Source organism: Megascapheus bottae, chromosome 20 (genome assembly GCF_031878675.1).
Source record: "Megascapheus bottae isolate mThoBot1 chromosome 20, mThoBot2.hap1, whole genome shotgun sequence".
Lineage (NCBI taxonomy): Eukaryota > Metazoa > Chordata > Mammalia > Rodentia > Geomyidae > Megascapheus > Megascapheus bottae.
This window is the reverse complement of record NC_143528.1, coordinates 16143921-16161441: the sequence shown is the minus strand read 5'-3', so window position 1 is coordinate 16161441 and position 17521 is coordinate 16143921. Positions and strand designations below refer to the sequence as shown.

The 17521-nt window shown below is 37.6% G+C and overlaps 1 protein-coding gene and 1 long non-coding RNA gene across 3 annotated transcripts in view; one reads left to right on the top strand and one right to left on the bottom strand.

Moving 5' to 3' along the window:
• Nucleotides 1-17521, top strand: part of LOC150049212 (uncharacterized) — a 127468-nt gene that overhangs the window by 72030 nt on the left and 37917 nt on the right. The window lies entirely within an intron of this gene.
• On the bottom strand, nucleotides 9049-14449 carry LOC150049214 (disintegrin and metalloproteinase domain-containing protein 25-like). Its single transcript, XM_090354007.1, has 2 exons — nucleotides 14248-14449; nucleotides 9049-11745 (listed from the first exon to the last, which is right to left on the bottom strand). The coding sequence occupies exons 1-2, from the start codon at nucleotides 14298-14300 to the stop codon at nucleotides 9387-9389; spliced, it is 2412 nt and encodes an 803-aa protein (XP_090210133.1). The 5' UTR covers nucleotides 14301-14449; the 3' UTR covers nucleotides 9049-9386.

Here is a 17521-nt window from a genome sequence, read left to right as displayed (position 1 = left end):
TTCTTTTTCTTTTTTTATTGTAATTAATAGGATTACAGTTATATTCACCATATAGAAGGAGCATTACTTCACATACATTGATACCCCATCTCATGTTTTTGTCCCCATTTCCCTCCTCCTACCCCCTCACCTCATCTTGTTTCCCCCTTCCCTTTCCTATTTCAAATAAACATATGTACAATATACCAGATAGCAAGGTAAGCTACTGTAACAATATGAGAATAACCAAGAGAAGACAAAAGAGATGAGAAATAACACAATAAATTAAGAACAACAATCATACATTATACCTCTCTTGTTTCCATATCCTGGAGGTCCTTTCATTTAGCCCCATCCTATATGGCATTATGTATCTAGGTTTTGAACTATTGTAATCCTCTGCTAGGAGAGTCCAAGGTTTGTACTAATTATTACAAAGGAGGGAAACCATTGAGTCTGGCTTACTTCACTTAATATGATTTTTTACAAGTCTTTTCATTTCCTTTCAAGTGGGGCAATGTCATTCTTTCTGATGGCAGCATAGAATTCCATTGTGTATAAATATCTTTGTCATCCAATCATCTACTGGAGGCATATAGGTTAGTTCCATATCTTTGCTATGGTAAATAGTGCTGCAACGAACATCATCGTTCTAATGGCTTTAGTATGTCCTTGTTTCTGGACATTTGGATAAATGCCAAGTAGTGGAATTGCTGGGTCATAGGGGAGCTCAATATTTAGTCTTTTGAGAACTTGCCATACTGCTTTCCATAGTGGTTGAATGAGTTTGCACTCCCACCAACAGTGTAGTAGTGATCCCTCCTGGCCACATCCCTTCCAGCATCTGTTGTTACTAGATTTCTTGATCATGGCCATTCTAATTGGAGTGAGATGGAATCTAAGGGTTGTTTTGATTTGCATTTCTTTTATGGCCAGAGATGTTGAGCATTTCTTCATGTGTCTATAGGCCATTCTTATTTCCTCTTAAGAGAAGTCTCTCTTTAAGTCTTTGGCCCATCTTTTAATCAGATGGTTGTTTTTTTGAAGATTAGTTTTGGAGTGATTAAATTTTTTAACTCGATATATTTTAGATAAGAGACCTTTGTCTGTTGTATGGTTAGTGAAGATCTTCTTCCACTCTGTGGGTTTTCTATTTAGGTTGCTAGCTATGTCCTTTGCTAGACAGAAGCTCTGCAGTCTAATGCAGTCCCACTTATTCAAACTTTTTTGATTCCGGAAGGATATTTTAAAAAGAGAGCTTAGGGGCCGAGAGTTTGGCCTAGTGGTAGAGTGCTTGCCTAGCACGAAGACTGGGGTTCAATTCCTCGGTACCACATACATAGAAAAAAGCTGGAACTGGTGCTGAGGATCAGGTGGTAGAGTTCTAGCCTTGAGAAAGTCCAAGACAGTGCTCAGGCCCTGAGCTCAAGGTCAGGACTGGCAAAGAGAGAGAGAGAGAGAGAGAGAGAGAGGGAGGGAGGGAGGGAGGGAGGGAGAGGGAGAGGGAGAGGGAGAGGGAGAGGGAGAGGGAGAGGGAGAGGGAGAGGGAGAGGGAGAGGGAGGGAGAGGGAGAGGGAGAGGGAGAGGGAGAGGGAGAGGGAGAGGGAGAGGGAGAGGGAGAGGGAGAGAGAGAGAGAGAGAGAGAGAGAGAGAGAGAGAGAGAGAGAGAGAGAGAGAGAGAGAGAGAGAGAGAGGGCTTAATCTGGGAAAATCACTTCACAGGGAACAAACAGGATTTGTTGTGTTTTTAAAAAATATTTATATCAATTTACGGTTTATCTTGAAATAAATGTTTGGCGGAATCTATCCTTTGTATAGAGAGAAGTCCTGATACTAAAAAAAAAAAATCCCAATGTTATACAAAGACAAATCAGTGACAAAAGTTTGTCAGGGAAACCTTGAACTCTCTAGGTCCATTTAAAACCTATGTGAAAGCAAGAGTAGTTACATGTACAAGGTATACAAAGATTAACAAAGTGTTTGGACAAAGGGTGACATTTGTCTAGAGAATCTGAGCCAAATCCTCCCAACTTTACCCTTTCCTTCCTTCCTTCCTTCCTTCCTTCCTTCCTTCCTTCCTTCTTTCCTTCTTTCCTTCTTTTCTTTCTTCCTTCCCTCATTCCTTGTGGGGCTTGAACTTAGGGCCTGGGTACTATCCTTGAGCTTTTGTGCTGCTCAAGGCTACCACTTGAGCCAAAGTACTACTTCTGGTTTTCTGGTGGTTCATTTGAGATAAAGGGCTTTCCTGCCCTGGCTGTCTTTGAACTGCTATCCTCAGATCTCACCCTGTCTGGCTCAGCACAGATTCTTTTTTATATATATATTTTTTATTGTAATTAATAAAAGGGTTACATGATATTTGCCAGATAGAAGGTGCATTAATTCACATACATTGATACCCTTTCACATGTCTTGGTACCCATTACCCTCCCCCCACCCACCACCCACTCCCCATATTGGTTTTCCCCCCTTCCCTATCAAGTTTCAGATAACCAAATACAAATAAATTCAATGTATCAGATAACAAAGTGAGACTGTAACAATATGAGATACCCAAGGGACAGCAAAGGAGATGAGGGATAACACAGTACATTAAGGACAACAATCATTCGTTATATGGCTTTTGTTTCAATATCCTGGAGGTCCTTTCAATTAGCTTCATACTATATGGCCTTATGTATCAAGGTTTTGCTCTATTGCAGATCTCTGCTAGTAGAGCCCAAGGTTTCTAATGATTATGACGAATGAGGGAAACCATTGAGCCTAAGTTCCTTTGAGTCTGGCTTACTTCACTTAATATGATTTTTTCTAAGTCTTTCCATTTCCTAACAAATGGGTCGATGTCATTCTTTCTGACAGCAGCATAGAATTCCATTGTGTACAAATACCACAACTTGTTGATCCACTCATCAACTGAGGGACATCTAGGTTGGTTCCATATCTTTGCTATGGTGAATAATGCTGCAATGAACATTGTTGCAGCACAGATTCTTAACTGACCAACTTGACCTGATCATTTGGATCTCCACATTTATTTGCCACAAAATGAGTATGTGCACAAACTTTAATATATGAGATTTCTAGAGGTTGCTTTTTTTGTTTTGTTTTTCATTTTTTGCCATACTTCCTCTGCAATTTATTGATTTATATGAGGATTATCTTTAGATTTAGTGATAATTCTCTGGGTTGTTTCAGCATGAAGATAGTCTTCATATTCTTTTTTTGTATCCCATTATCCACCTTTTATAGAGACACATATTGACATCGACTCTGTATGTGTTAAGAAACTGTCATAGGGGTAAAAGAAGGTTGATGCACAAGATGTCAAATCACCTGAAAGATATATAGTAATAGATGTACCTATATATGATATAAATATATATATCCCATAGCAGAGCACTTAATCTTAAGTTTGATCAAATAGAAGAACTGGAAGGGAATTGTAGTAGTAAATTGTAATATGTTCCTTATGAGAAGAAGGTGTGTGCATACACACACAAACACACATACAATTATACACAAATGCCAGTCCTATAATTAATTAATTAATTAATTAATTAAAGGGCCTTTGTTTCTCACTTAGCTTCTTCACTCATGGCTAGCACTATAACACTAGAGTCACATAGTCCAGCATTTTCACTGGTGAGGTGGTTTTAGAGACCCACTGGCAATTCTCTTAGAGCTGATTTTCAAGCTCTAGCCCCAACTCTCAATTTTCTGACTAGGTAAGTTTACAGAAATGAGTCACCACTGCTCAGCTCTTTTTTTTGTTTGAAGTTTTAAAATAAATTGTTCTGTGAAGAAGTTTTGACAAATCCTTGTCTGCTCAATACCTCCCTCCTTTCCCATTTCCCCTTCCCCAAGTAATCTTATTGGGCTTCATTGTTGCATTTTCATACTCCTACATAATAAGTTTCAACTATGTCCACCTTTCATCCCCCTCTCAGTTCACTCTTAGCATTCCTGTTAGTGCCTCTATCTCAGAAAGTACATGTTCTATCTTTCCAATGTTCCTTCTGTTGGTGGTGGTGGTGATCATGGGGCTTGAATACTGGGCCTGGGTTCTGTCCCTAAGCTTTTGTGCTCAAGGATAGTGGTCTACCACTTAAGTCACAGCTGCACTTCTGGTTTTTTGGTGGATAATTGGAGATAAGAGTCTCAGACTTTTCTGCCTAGCCTGGCTTTTAACTGCTGTCCTCAGATCTCAAACTGCTCTTTGCATGAGTCAAGAGCACCTGGTTCATTTTTGTTTAAGTGCATGTTAGTTGGTACAAGAAGCCTTACCATGGTACTTCAAACACATATAGACTGTTCAGTAGGCAGATTTCTCCTATCCATGATTACTTAACAGCTTCTTGTGTTTTGTTTTCATCTTCATTCAAAGATGGAATTTACTTTTGAATTTTCTACCCACCTATGCCTTCCTTCTCCTTTTCATCTATTTCTTTTCCTTTTTCCTTTTGCGTATTATTTCAAAATTTATAGTTCTATATATTTTCCTGTGTTACATATATGTTTGTCTTTTGGGTCTAAGACCCACATTTGAGAGAAAATATGCTTCTTTTGGCCTTCTGAACCCATCTTATTTCATTTTATATGATGATCTCCAGATTAGTTTACCTGCATATAACATATGACTGAATAAGAATGCAAGTATATATAATAATTAGTATACATATGCATAATATACACAATACATATAGTATGATGTATATATGTGTGATGTATATGAGTAATATACATATATAGAATATATACAATATATATTAGATATATATCTAATATGTATTATGTATATAACAATATACATGTGTGTGTGACATTTCCTTAATCCATCATTGTAAAACACTTGAGCCTCAATGTACATGGGTGTTTTTGAGTGTCCCTAATGTACCTGACTTCAGATAAATTCTTAAAGACTGTATCACTGGTGCCTGTAGGAGTATTATTTTTCTTTTTCTGAGAAATCTCCATAGTGATTTCCATAGTCCCATCAAGAGCATATAAGCATTCCATTTCTTTCATATCCTCTCCAGTATTTGTTGTTGTTTGTATTCTTCATAATGGCCATTCTGACAATAAATGAAATTTTAATTTTGTTTGAGTTGCATTTCCTTTATAATCAGAAATATTGACTATTTCTTTATGTATTTACTAATCATTTTGTATTTGTTCTTTTGAGAAGTGTCTGTGAAGTTTACTTGCTCATTTATTAAATGAGGTATTGATTCTTTGGGAGTTTAAGTTTCATGCTCCTATACATTCGGGTTATCCTTTGTCAAACAGCTGGCAAAAGTTTTATTCTAATCCTGTGGAGTTGTTTCTTCACTGAAATATTCCCTTAGATGTAAAAAAATAAAGCACTTTGATTTTGATGCAATGCCATTTGCTAAACTTTGCCCTTATTTGCTAAACTACTGCAGTTTTAAAGAAAACTCACTGCCTATGCCAATATGTACTAATTATTTCCCTAATCGCCCATGTAATAGTTCTGAAGTTATAGGTATTACATTAGATTCACGATCCTCCTTCAGTTGATATTAATACAAGCTGGCAACGGGGATCTAGTATCAATTTTCTATGTGAGGATGTCCAGTTTTCTCAATACTGTTTGTGAAAGAAACTCTCTTTTAGTTTTGTTTGATATATTTTGACAAAAATCAGATGGCTTTAGCAATTTGACTGTTTCTTTTTTTTTCTTCTATGTTTTCCATTTTGTCTTACTGGGCTTTTTTTCTGTTTTTATATAAATTTCATGCACTTTTGTTAGTATGGTTTTGTAGTATAATTTGCAGCCTGGTACTATGATATCCTCAGCATTTCTTTTATTTTTTCTCAGGATCACTTTTCCTACTTGGGATATTTATTAATTCCATATGAATTTTAAAATTGAATTTCCTATTTCTGTGAAGAATGATACAGAGATTTTGATGGGGAATGCAATGTCTCTAGTGATTTAGCTTACTTATTAACTTTTTTTGGTGCCTGTCCTTGAACTTGGGATCTGGGTGTTGACCCCGAACTTCTTTTGGCCACAGCTAGTGCTCTACCACTTAGGTTATGCTCTACTTTTTGGTAGTTTGTTGGAAATAAGAGTCTCATAGACATTTTCTGCTCCAGCTGGCTTCAAACACAATCCTTAAATTTCAACCTTCTGAGTAGCTAGGATTACAGGCCTGAGCCACAGACACCTGACGGTTTATTATACTGATTTTTACCATCTATAAGCACATAAAATCTTTTCATTTTCTGATGTCTTTCTTAATTTCCTTCTCCAAGATTTTATAGTTTTCCTTGTAGAGGACTTTAACTTCCTAGGATGTTTATTTCTAGATACTATTTTTGAGTCTGTTATGTATGGATTGTGTTCCTGATTTTTGTCTCAGTATGATAGTTTCTGTTGTACAGAAAAGGCACCAATTTTTTACACTGACAATGTAGCTTGAAGCATTGCCATAAGTATTTATCAGATGTGGGAATCTGGAAGTGCAATCTTCTGTGTTTGTTAAATATAGGATCGTGCCATCTGCATATCAAGATAATTTGGCCGATTTCCCTAATTGGATCCCCCTTGGTTCATTCTCTTTCTTTATTGCTATGGCTAGGAATTCCAGTACTATATTGGATAGGAATGGAATCCTTGTCTCATACAGGAAAAAACTTCAGTTTTCCCCCACTTAACACTCTAGGTATACCATATATAGTGGTATTTCTTGCTTCTATTGTTTTTTCAGAGCTTATGTCATAAAAATGTGCTGAGGCTTTTCTGCTTCTTAGTTGAGATGAACATATAATTCTTGTCTTTAATTTCTGTTAATGAACAGTATTTTATTTGTCTCACATATGTTGAACTAATTTGATCATGTATGATCTTTTATATGTGTGCTTGAATTTGACTTTCAAGCATTCAATGAGAATCTTTCATAAGAGGGGTGGTTCTATAATTATAATTTTTATTTTATGTTGTATCTTTGAATTGGAATCTAGAAAGTTTTCAGTTTTCCTAATTATTTCTTTAATGACTAATCTTTCAATAGTGTGTTGTCTATTCTCCATTGATTGAAGATTGTAATTTCTTTGGCTGTTGAACTCCAGTTTTGCTGTATTATGACCTGGGAAGTATTTCACTTCCTTAGGTTCAATAGTATCTGCTACATATTTTAGAATATGATTGTTGAGGAGAAAAATCTACAGACTACTAAAGAATGTGTGTACTTTTGCAGCTGTTGAATGAGATACTGTGCAATGCGTCCCTTTTAATGGTGGCTATAATATCCACACAGAAAGTTCAACACTTGATTTCTATCAATACTATGGCATAAGGGAGCCTCACACATGGCTAACATGCCACCAAATAGCCCCTATAGATACTTTTCTCTCAAGGACAATTTTCAGGACTGATGCCATGTTATACCACAGAACATTTTATTTTTATTTATTCAACTTACATCCTATACCTTTCAACTTCCTTTTGACACTTTGTTTTCTATATTACAAGGTTTTTCTGGTAGTAAGGTTTCTACTAACTCATCTTTCAGTAAAGACACTCTATAGCCTGCTCTATTGACCAGCTGTTCAATGCTTGTAGAGTACCTATTTATGTAAAAGCATTTCATTGTAAATAGTAGTCTTCTACTGGGATCTCTTGTACTCTACTTTCTGTACTGCAAAAATTATTCTACAATACTTACAGTTTCTCCATTATCTTCTTTTATTAAACTTTCAAATAATAGATCATTTTCTCACTAAGCCCAAACCTCATCCTCAATTTACTATTCAACTTCTACTGGATTTTTTTTTCTGAGCTTGAAATTTTGGTTCATGCACTGTTTATTGAAACTGCAAGTCAAACTGCCACTGTTAAACGTGATTTTCAGAGTTTGGTAGAGCGGTATGGGTTTTAGTTTGAGGGTAAATATGATTTGACAATATATATTACATTCAATATATAAATGCAAATATCTTTTGTATCCTGTTTATAAGTAGAGTTGCAAAGGAATTGAGTGGCAATTACTATTATCTTCTATTTAAAGATGCCTTGTTTTGTTGTTTTTCTGACCTTGTGTTCTTGCCCACCTTTTTTGCTCATGACTTCAGCTCTGTGAGTTGATCCACTTCCTGTTCCAGCATTTATGCTGGTCAACTGGAAATAGGGTATCTCAGACATTTCTACCCATTCTAGCTTCTAACCAAGATCCTCAGCTCTCTGCCTCTTGAGTAGCTAAGATTTCAAGTGTGAGCCATGAGCACTTAGCTTGCAAACAGATTTGGAAAATATTGTTTAAATAATTTCCTAAAGGTATTATTGGTTACTCATGAAAGAAATTTTAAATTTCTGATTTTTTTTGCCCCCGTGTTAGCTGTGGCACCAAGTTTAATTCTCTATCACTCAGATGTCAAAGAACAAGAAAACACCCTTCTGAGAAAACCATGGCTTGCTAGATAGGAGATAAATGTTGCTAATGCTGCTAGAAAAGGAGGTCAACAAAGAAGAGGTTGGAATATTCAAACTGGAGTGTTTAATATTTCGTGTGGTTATAACTCTCAAATTCTAAGTGAAGATTCCTGAATTTGCTGCAGGGATCGCGACCTGGGACTTAGCTCTACGTCTGGGGCTGACAACCATATTACTCTGGAAGATACTAAATATACACATGCTAATGTGCAGGCTGAAAGCTACTGCTCCAGCCAAAGGGCTGTTCCTGAGGCTATATTATCATGAACTTGCTCTCAGGTTCCCAACCTCTGTCTAGAACCTACAGGGAGAACTGTCAAAGAGGAAATGAAATGGGAGTTTCTTCTTTCTAGATGACAAAACAATGTGAAAGGGGGAAGATGGTTTGGAATGGAGAGACATGAAGCAAAAGTACACACACACACACACACACACACACACTTGTTAAGGAAGAAAAAAGGGAGAAAGGAAAGAAGAAATTGCGAGAGGGAGAGGAGGAAAAGAAAATGATATAAAGATGAGTCTTGCTTGGGAAGCTCAAAGACAAGAATTCCATTAAAAGCATCTCTGAGTTGTTTAAAAAAGTAAACAATAGGATGTGTTAGGATTCACAATTTTTTTTCAAAGTTAAGCAAAGTTTTATTTCACACCAAGCACGGAGAATGACACTGACCGGATTCACATTTTTTTTTAATGGTGTTTCTGATCCTGCAAACTCAAACATCTTTGGAACTTCCTATCACTCGTTTCTGATGTATACAAGAACATTTGTATTGCAAGGACAATGAAAATTTATACATATATATTTCATGAATGAGTAGGATCATTCCTAGCAGTTGTAAAACTTGACTCAATGCTTCATGTGAAGTTTGAACACTGAGTTCTTCTTTTCCAGGCAATGTTTGAACAGTGAGCTCTTATTTTTAGGGTGAAGTTTGACTCTTGGGGGTCTTTATTCTTCAGTGACCTCTTGGAAACTTTCTCTGTGTTTGGAGGAGGGGAATAAGCCATCCCCCTTCAAATATACTATGAACAAACTGTAAGCCAAGACACCAAAGCAAAGCAACAAAACTGACATGAGGTAAAGCTTTTTCTTTGCCCTTTTTTCTTGTAAAAGCTTAGCATATTTCTCTGGAGTTGGGCCACTATCGATACTCCCTCCAAAGCCTTTCTCCCAGCAGTTCGGTGGGTCCCACTCAGTGTTGCAATGACAATGATGTTTATTATTGCACACACCTCTCATATTGCATTCTTTTGGTGAACAGCTAGTTGGCCAAGATGATTTAATGACACACCTCCTGCTGAGGCACATATGTCTTAGTCCACATTCAGTGCCATCTTTAATATCGCCAATGTCCTGTTTGGTCACGCCCCAGTGGTAGTCAATGCTCCAGCAGTTGACCTCATTGAAGTGAGTCCAGTGAATATTAGAATGGCCTTCCAAAGAGGGAATCTGTGAAATATTCTCACACTGAACTCTCCCACAGAGGACATCGGAGAGAGGGCACTTTATATAATTACTGCTAGTTAAACCACAGTTTCCAAAACGGTCACCTCGGGTGTTCATTTCCTCATAGCATTTCGCTTGTGCATTTCTGGCTTTTTCACCAAAAATCTTCCGGCATTGTTCGTCTCGGCTATTACATCTCTTTTTGTAGCAGAAGCCAGTGCCGAGGCAAGGAGATCCATTCAGCAAATATACATCTTCTGGACAATGTGGTGAAGTTCCGTTGCACCATTCTGGAAGATCACATTCATCTTCCGTGTCTCTGCACAATGTGCCTGGAGGCATGAAGTGACAATTTTTGCAACAGAGACCAGAAGCGCATTTGGCTCCGGGTTTCAGAGTGCAGTCTAGCAGACAGCATTGGTCATGGGCACATCTTTTGAAGGATCCACAGTCACACTGCTCTCCAGCATCAATCACACGATTCCCACAGAATGCATGTGTATACATGTGCAATGGGTTTGGAGGCATGCGCAAACATTCCTTTTCTTCCATCGTTTCTCTCAGGTGAGAATAACTGCAGTTGCTGAATTTTGTGGATTCGTTTTCTACTGGTGCCATTATGCATTCTTCCATTTCACATATGCACACATTTTCATCATCATGAAGCATACCCAAATTATGACCTATCTCATGTGCCACTATATGTCCAATACTACTCAAATCCTCTCCCATGACACGGTCAACTCCACAATTAAAATTTATATTACATACAGATCCAATATATGCCAAGCCTAGAGCTATATCAAAATCCTGTTGTACAAAAAGATGTCCCACATCACTTTTTATCCGAGGATTAAGACTCTTTCGCTTCCAATGACAAAAAAGCAGCAGAAGACCGGATATTTTGTCGTCTGCTACAAAATTTTTGTTATTCCAGATTTCAAGTCCACGTAAAACAGTATCAACATCCACTGAATAAAATAGGGAATTTACCTCATTCAAAATGGCAAATACTTCCTTTACCACATTTGAGGTATTACTTCCTCGATGAATGTATCGTTGATTGTCCACAACCAATACCAGATCAAGAAAATTTCGATGGGTCCACCAGTCCTTATAACCACTTTGCCTCTGCATGGACTTATCGATGTCTTGAAACTTTAGTTGTGCTATTTCTTCTTCTGTTAAGGCGCACCTCATGGTAGGTAAATGTGTCTCCACACTCTCCATCTTATAAACTAGATGTTCAAAGGTGGTTGAAAGTTTCTTGGGCTTGATTTCATAATGTGTATTATTTACTTTCAGTGTTCCCTGAAAGCCCTCCAAACAGTTGCTAAGAACTACCAGAGAATTTGGGTCTCCTTGCACATAACCATGGTAATAGCAGTTATTTGGGAAAAATGGTTCGTCCATAAGGACAGCTCCCTGGTCTGTATAGCTAAACACAGAGAAGTGTTCAGATATGAGAAACTTCTTGACCTTCATGTGGATGATATATCTCTGGCCCCCAAAGTGGAGGCTGTAGGAGAGCCAGCGTGGATGCGGATTGTTTCTCCCATGGCCAGTTAACTTCAAGGGTATCACCACTTCTGGAGGATTGGGATCTTGCATATATCCAATCCCAGGCCAACCAGAGTAAAAGACTAATAACCACAGCCAGAGCTTCAAGAAAGTGCTACTCATATGCACCACTCCCTCGCCTTCAGCCATTGTTAGCACTGAGATGGAAGGCAAGTGAAGGAGGGTCTGGAGGCAGTGGAAGCAGTGTTGGAATGTCTCTCTCTTCTTGATTGTATGAAGCAATGGTTTTGTTTTGTTTTGTTTTTTAAGATTTCTTTTCTGATCAAGTAGTCCTTCAGAACTAGAAGAAAAAGAAAGGCCAAGGTAGAGGTAGTAAATTGTGAGCAAAGTAGATTAGAGGGGAAAGAGCAGAGTATGGGTTAATTTGGATTTTTATTTCACCCAAGACTTGAATAGATTTGCTCTTTAATTTTGGTGGGGCAGGGTCAGACTGTGAGTGGGAAAACAATCACATTACCCATAGGTTGATGAATCAACATGATGCATACATAGATTCATTGCATGGTTTTCTAAATGAAAGTCATAGATGAACATTTCTACAAGAAAACTAAATTTAAAACAGGAGAGCTGGAACTGGTGTCTCATCCCTGTAATTTAGCTACTTGGATGCTCATGAGTGGAGAATTATGGTTTGAGAGCAGCTCAAGCAGAAATTTTATAAGACCACCCCCCCCCCTTTTAATCCATTGCTGTGTTCAGGGGTCCAAAATCTATCATCCTAGGTGACATGAATGAATCTTTGTAACAGGCCAAAATGAGTGGGAAAGATTTAGGGAATCCATCTGAATGGAAAGCATCTAGAGATGGTCACTTACCTGTCACCTAGACTAGGATAAAAAGGCTAAAAATAGACCATTTTTGACTTAATTAAATATATGCTTTAAAAGAAAGTGAGGACTGACCTCAGAAATCACCAGTTTGAAAAAGGGATGTAAGTATGGGTCAGAAGTAGAGGGCCTGTGTTAGGAAGACCTGAGTTGAAAGCTTAGTACTGCCAAAAAAAAAAAAAAAAGAAAGGTAATGGAAATCTGTAAGCCTCAAAAACAGAGCAGTAAACCCACAGAATTCAATCCAAATTCTTTACATTTAAAGATTTTTTTATCCTATAGAAGGGCTGATTTCATTGTGATCTCTCCAAATATGTAGACAATGTATTACAGTGCATTCAATCAATATCACCCCTTCTAGAATGTTCTCTTATGTGCCTTCTCTCCAATACAATTTGGCAGGTTTCATTGTTCTATTTTCACACTTATGGATAATCTATTTTGATCCTTTCCTCTTTAGCCCTAATCCTTTCACTAGTAAGTCTCATCCCCTCCAGTGCCTGTTTCTCTACCCTAACAAATGCCTTTTGATCCCATGTTTACTGTGGTTTTAATGCTGTTTGCAAATATATTTGCAGTGTATCTCAAAATTGTCATTACTCTACTCATGCTTTCCCATATTTTGGGTTGTTAACGTCTCAAATGTCAGCCTTCAAGATTTATCGGAAAAATAGAAATAGCGTTACTGAATTTTTTCAAAATAGTACAAGTGTTCTATAATTATTTTGTGAAAATGAGAAAGGTAGTATTAGCATAGTGCCTGTCTATCAGTATTTAATTTGTATAGATGTTTATTATCTGTAGTTGTATGAAGGAATTACCATTCAACAAAGCAATTTATGGATGCAATGCTCTTGACCAATGTCACACTTTTCTTTTTCTTCCCATCCCTCCTAATTCCACTTCTTCCCTTCATTTTCTTTGTTTTGTAGGATATACATTGGCAATGCTTATTAGTTGCTTTGTTTTTCTGCAAAATATGCATGACACTAAAAATGTAGGAACAGTTTGAGCATGTTATTGGTTGATACAAGTTTTAATTCACTTCAAGAATCTGTAACTATGCATTGAATATTTCACATTCTCACTGAAAGTGAGATCAGTAAAGTCATGAGCAATTGGCATTAAGAACTATGTGGTGGAAGGACAAAAGAAGAATGGGAAATCTGTGCTGAGAGATCTAACCCCTTGATCAAATGCCAGTTCCCAATGCTAAGAGCTCATGCAGAGTGTAAGACCAATAAGAAATCTCTGAAGAAAATTTCCAGAAACAAATATATAAAAATTCTGGTATTTTGATTAACTTTATATTTGTCTTAATGGTTTTTCAGTTGAAATTGTTTGGAGTATTCATATTTGTGTAATGTAAAAGAAGTGTTTATTTATGATGCAATTCTATTGAGAGTACACACCAAACAATAAAAATCCATGAGAATAGACTCAAAAAAAATCTCTTCTCACAAGTTGATTATAGGAAAACAATCTCAAATGCATCTTTGGGCCAGATTGTCTTTGCACGCATTCAATGCCTTCAGAGGTCACAGCTCCTGAGAACATGTAACATTTTCATTTATAAAGTGCTGTTATGCTATGAAAGTTCAAAAAACACCTAATTGACATAATTTTATACCATCTTGCATCAATTATCTTCTTCTCCCAGAATCATCACATTTATCTGTCACTATAACTGATCAAACTACAGTTAACAACACATTAAAAAGAGTCAAGTATCTCCTAAACAAATGAAAGATAAAATAATAGGCAATCATGAATAGGAAATCTGAACCCTTCAGACTGTATAATTCATACAGAAAGAATGTTTGTGTGCTGGGATGTGTTGAGTGTGTGTGGGGGGAAGGTGTAAGTGTGATTGTGTGGGAGGGTGTGGATATGTGTGTTCTCATAACAATTATTCGTGCTTCCCTTATTTAGAATAATCCTCATGGATGACTTACCAGTAGATGAAATGGTGATACCCAAAAGCCTTTCTAATAATAACCTGTTTCATGACTCATTTGTGTCAACAGTTTCACAAGTGCGCATTTTTTACCCACTTGAGATCTCACAAGATAGGTAAATATAAATTTCCCCCTTTTCATTGCTTGTCTGGATGAAGTTCTAGATTTATCTGCCTACCAACAGCAGCCTCTCATGCTACAGAACTTGACACATAGCTAAGATTCCTCCCAATTGTGACTCCATCATCTCAACCAACTAAGGCTCTACTTACTCTTCCTTAAGAGTAAATCTGAATGGCTTAATTACCATGCTCTTCCAATTAACCCAAGGCGAACACACATTTTGTTACTTCTATTCTGAGGCAAAGGAGATCAGAGAAAATAAGGGATGGTAAATGTTTACCAAGAATTAATAGATGAACAGTATGAATGAACATCTTCAGTAAGATGACAAGGACTGTATTTGTTATAACCCTTCTCTAATCAACTGCAACTTTCAGTAAAAAACAACAACAACAACAACAAAAAAAACAACAGAGCTCTCCCTAGAACCTTGCTAGGATACCCAATGGGTCAGCATGCTCTAATAATAAGCAAGGAAATCTCAAAAAAGAGATTTCCTCTGAGAAAGACTCATTAGGTTAAAAAAGTGTTAAAAATATTTATCTCAATAGACACACGTATATTGTAGGAAACATGTAATAGTAACAATGACCCAAGTTTGGAGAAAAGTTCAGACCTCAGAGACAAAAATTTGGCAGGCCAATCTTGAAGCCTTGGGATCCATTTGATAAAGCAATGACAGTCAACATAAAAAATAAACTTCTGGTGGATTGTCTTTATTTATTGTTATTGTGGAGGTCATATACAGAGGTGTTATGATTATGTGAATCAGATATAGAGTACATTTCCTTCCTTGTGAACAATGTCACCCCATCCCTCATTTTCTCCATTTTCCCCTTCCATCTCTACCCATAATTTGTATAGTTCATTTTCAACATAGGATTGAGTATCAGTCCTGCATCCCCACCCGATACCCCACCTCTTAACTGCCCAAAGACAGATAAATGAACAAAGTGCTTGCCTAACATGCACAAAGACCCGGGTTCGATTCCTTGGTACCACATACATAGACAAAAGCCAGAAATGGTGCTGAGGCTCAAGTGGTAGAGTGCTAGCCTTGAGAAAGTCCAAGGACAGGGCGCAGGCCCTGAGCTCAAGCCCAGGACTGGCAAAAAAAAAAAAAAGACAAAAGGAAATGAAAAAAAAAAGCAATGAATAAAAAATTTTCTTGTTTCCACTTCTTGGAGTTCATTTCTTTCTTTTGTTGGCTGTTTCTTTTTTTTTTTTTTTTGCCAGTCCTGTAGCTTGAACTCGGGGCCTGGGCACTGTTCTTGGGCTTTCTCAAAGCTAAGACTCTACCACCTGAGCCACAGAACCACTTCCGGCTTTTTCTGTGCATGTAGTGCGGAGGAATCGTACCCAGGGCTTTCTACATGCTAGGCAAGCACTCTACCACTAGGCCACGCTACCGGCTCTGGGAGTTCATTTCAATAAATATTATTCTATATTGTCAGATGCAATATAGTTATTACTATGTGATCCACTCCTAAAACTATCCCCATTTGGTCTCATTCTATGTCACTGTCTAAAGACCTGAATAATTTTCCATGTCACAGTGTATTTTTTCTTTTATCAGCCAGTGTATTTATTTGTAGATTTATATATCATTCTTTCTGGTAGATGAGTAGAGTTCCATGGCATATATATCCCACATTGAAATTCCACCTCACCCCACTTAGAATGGCTATTATTAAGAAAACTGACAGTAACAGATGCTGATGGAGATGTGGCCAAACTCCACAACACTGTTGGTAAGAATATAAACTTGTTCAGCTGCAATGAAAAGCACATAGAACTTCCCTACAAAACCAGCAATCCCACTCCTAAGCATTTATTCAATAGAACACAAACAAGACCACACTGCAGCTGTGTGTGCACACCACACAACTGTATTCATAGCAGCATTGTTTACCATAGCTATGACATGGAATCAGTCCAGAGGCTCCTCAGTGGATGAGTGGATCAAGAGGCAAGGTAATCTATACATGTTTCTGTATATGGTGTGGGGGGAGGGGAGAGGGGAGATGTCAGACATCTGGCTCCAGGACCTTCCTGTGTAAGGACTCCATTTTACCACTTCAGTTTGCTGGGGGTTTTGTAGTTTATTCTCCATTAGTTTGCCTTTCAAATAAGCCTGTTCTGTCTGTTTTATACACTTTCTTGCCTTTAATTTTTAATCAGTGCAGGAAATGAACCTAAACTTTGCCTGGCATCAAATTATCTTACTTTATTCCTTCAAAAGTCCAAAATTCTGACACTCAGTTACATGTGAGAGACTGCAGAGAAAATTCAGCTTGGGGACCATTCATTCTAGGTGAGCCAGAGTAGTTAAACATATAATCTGCCCTAAAATACAAATGTGAAGCAGCAACTTTATAGCTATCCCTGCACTGAAAGAGGAATGGAATAACTGCTCCAACAAAGACCAAAGCCAAATAAGGAAAACAATAGTATGTCTGATAGCAAGAAGACACTCTGCACTGTCCCAGGCTCTATTTGCTGTGCACATGGGGGTCAGGTGACACTGTCCCCCTGCTCAAACCACACTTTGCTTCTTTGAAAGCCAGTGTAAATCAAAGATCGTGAAGGCCAATCTGAAGAAAGAAGCCAGACTTGGTGGATCCTACTGTAATTCCAGTAGGAATTGACAGGAGGAACTCAGTACAAGGACAGAACCAGGACCAGGCCCCTCAAAAATCACACATACTCGAGAAGTAATATACTCATTACCTGATCAGTGTAACTGTAACCCCTCTATGTAACCCCTCTATGTATTAAAAATATCACACACACACACACACACACACACACACACACACACAAAGAGGAGCACAATAGCTCAAAAAACTATGTGCATATGGTTATTTAGGAAGGGGCTAAGTGAAATGAACTCCAGGATAGGGAAACAAGAGTGTTATCCTTGTGGTGGCTGCTTTTAATGTTCTGTGTGAAGATATTTCTATACTCTTTTTTTTCCCTCTTTTTGTCTTTCCCTTATGGTTATTGTATCTGTTGTTGCTGTATCTGACTTTGGTACCTAGTGCATTATACTCATTTATTTGCTTATTTGAATTAAGGAAAGGAAAAAACAAGAGGATGAGTCAAAGGACAAAGGATGAATGAGTGGAACAGCGATGTCACAAGACAA

Excerpts from the sequence above, each read along its gene's own strand:
- LOC150049214 (XM_090354007.1), bottom strand. The coding sequence starts at position 14,300 with ATGAAACAGGTTATTATTAGAAAGGCTTTTGGGTATCACCATTTCATC. Across the intron at positions 11,746-14,247 it reads TATCACCATTTCATCTACTG|TTCTGAAGGACTACTTGATC; the intron begins GTAAGTCATCCA and ends TTTTTCTTCTAG.